The sequence below is a fragment of the Penaeus japonicus genome, unplaced genomic scaffold, assembly GCF_977035675.1.
Source record: "Penaeus japonicus unplaced genomic scaffold, GWHDUDI00000001_assembly GWHDUDI00000009, whole genome shotgun sequence".
Taxonomy (NCBI): domain Eukaryota; kingdom Metazoa; phylum Arthropoda; class Malacostraca; order Decapoda; family Penaeidae; genus Penaeus; species Penaeus japonicus.
The window spans coordinates 29,055,313-29,057,062 of record NW_028234411.1 but is presented as its reverse complement, the minus strand read 5'-3'; the positions used below and the strand labels follow the sequence as shown (position 1 = coordinate 29,057,062).

The window sequence follows — 1,750 nt, the reverse complement described above, 5'->3', positions numbered from 1 at the left end:
ACTCAACACACCATAAACTCTGAACAAATAAGATTATCATAACAGTAAGAAAACACAACACTATCATACCAAATATAGACTTATTGTTGATTGTATAGAGCTAACTTTCCATAATTGACATCTCTTCCATCTCTCAGATAAGATATCCCCATCAAACTCAAACAATTTACCTCTGCACTACTTTAAGCTGTATTGCATGGTTGGCTTCATCCTTTTAAAGCTCTGTAGGACAACACAGGGTTGACTTACAACATATGATAAAATCATGATGTCAGTGCAATCAAAAAGAGATGCAGAAAAATATGAAGGACACAGCTGTAAAATTACAACATAGACTGGAAGTTCTCAACCTGTATAATCCTATAAACTTAAACTTTCTAGAGGTAAAGGTGAAACATGCAACAAAATTATAGGGAGAAAAATGTTTTATTAGTTAACTAAGGGGACAACAAATTTCTAATGCCAGCATGCAAGACATCAGCATACAGCATAGGAGAGTATAACTGGGGGGTATTCTACCAAATTCTTGTTTTACAAGCCTTTCCCATTTCAATTGATAGAGGACATGCCTAATATAATAAACTGCTACTGTGTTCTGTATTCTGTGAATTATCATTAACCTCAAGGATACCCTTCTAATAACCCTAAGTTAAAAATCACTTACTTAGACTAAAAGTATGGTAGACTGAAATGGTAGAAAATATAATAGAAAAATAATAATGAAAATATTAAAACACAATAAAATGTAATAAAGTAAACAACCTAGGCCCAAATCTGAAACCAGAACAATATGACGTGTTATATCAATTCTGCTTCCGGTACATTAGCATGGGTTTTCTGGATGCTGATAGGGTAGAGTAAGATGATACAAGTCAGAGCGAGATTACATGGGTTAATAAGGTTTCCTTTGGCCACATCGGGAGAGGATGGGTAAACTCGGATAGGTTGTGATGGGATACTTAAGATAAGTTAAGATAATACTGGATAATTACCATTCCTGTGTCCATGTCTGAACAGGATAGGCAAGGATACGTCCCATGTGCACAGTGCAAAAAGAACTTCCTTTAGGGTGACTTCCTTTCATCACCATGAAGACAAAGGAATTTCCCTTGCTTACCCCTAAAATTACTCACCACTATTCATTATCGAAATCTTTCATTATATTATTAACAATAAAATGTAAGAGCAAGGTACATCTCAACCAGAATATCCTTAAAAAGCATTTTCAGAATACCTGTTAATTTCACCTGCTTTAAGGTATAACTAATACTCTCGAAATCTCTTCCCTAATATTACTACGGCACTCCAAAGAACCCACAACTAAAATCAATACAGACAACAAGAGTATCAACGAATAAAATAAATAAAGTAAGAAATATATTTAAAAATCCAAAAAAAAAGGGCTCCTCTCTCATTCATCTTCTCCTCCTCATTCTCCTTTTCTCTTCTTTCCTTACGAGGTCAAGAGGTCAAGCCTTACTAGGGTCATATTCCGGCGAGGTGGAGTCCTGATTATTGTCCTTGTTCTCTTGATTTTTGTCCTTATTCTCGATATTTTCCTGATTTTTGTCCTCCATCGCGAGTTTGTTTACCATTATTCACCCGCGCGTCCGAATCCCCTCTTGCTTGACTTTTTGTCTTCGAAATTTCGTTTATCATCATCATTGTTGTTATTATTATCATCCATATCGAATGGTTATTAAGGAGATTATTTATTTTTACCAAAGAGATAAAATTCTTTTATAATTTT

General features: G+C 34.6%; 1 protein-coding gene across 1 annotated transcript in view; it reads right to left on the bottom strand.

The window, feature by feature from the left end:
- LOC122261258 (ubiquitin thioesterase otubain-like) overlaps positions 1-1,640 on the bottom strand; it is a 10,624-nt gene extending 8,984 nt beyond the window's left edge. The window contains exon 1 of the mRNA XM_043028776.2: positions 1,481-1,640. Coding sequence (XP_042884710.1) covers positions 1,481-1,595 — 115 coding nt within the window. The 5' untranslated portion in view covers positions 1,596-1,640. The remainder of the gene's footprint in view (positions 1-1,480) is intronic.
- Positions 1,641-1,750: the final 110 nt, after the last annotated feature.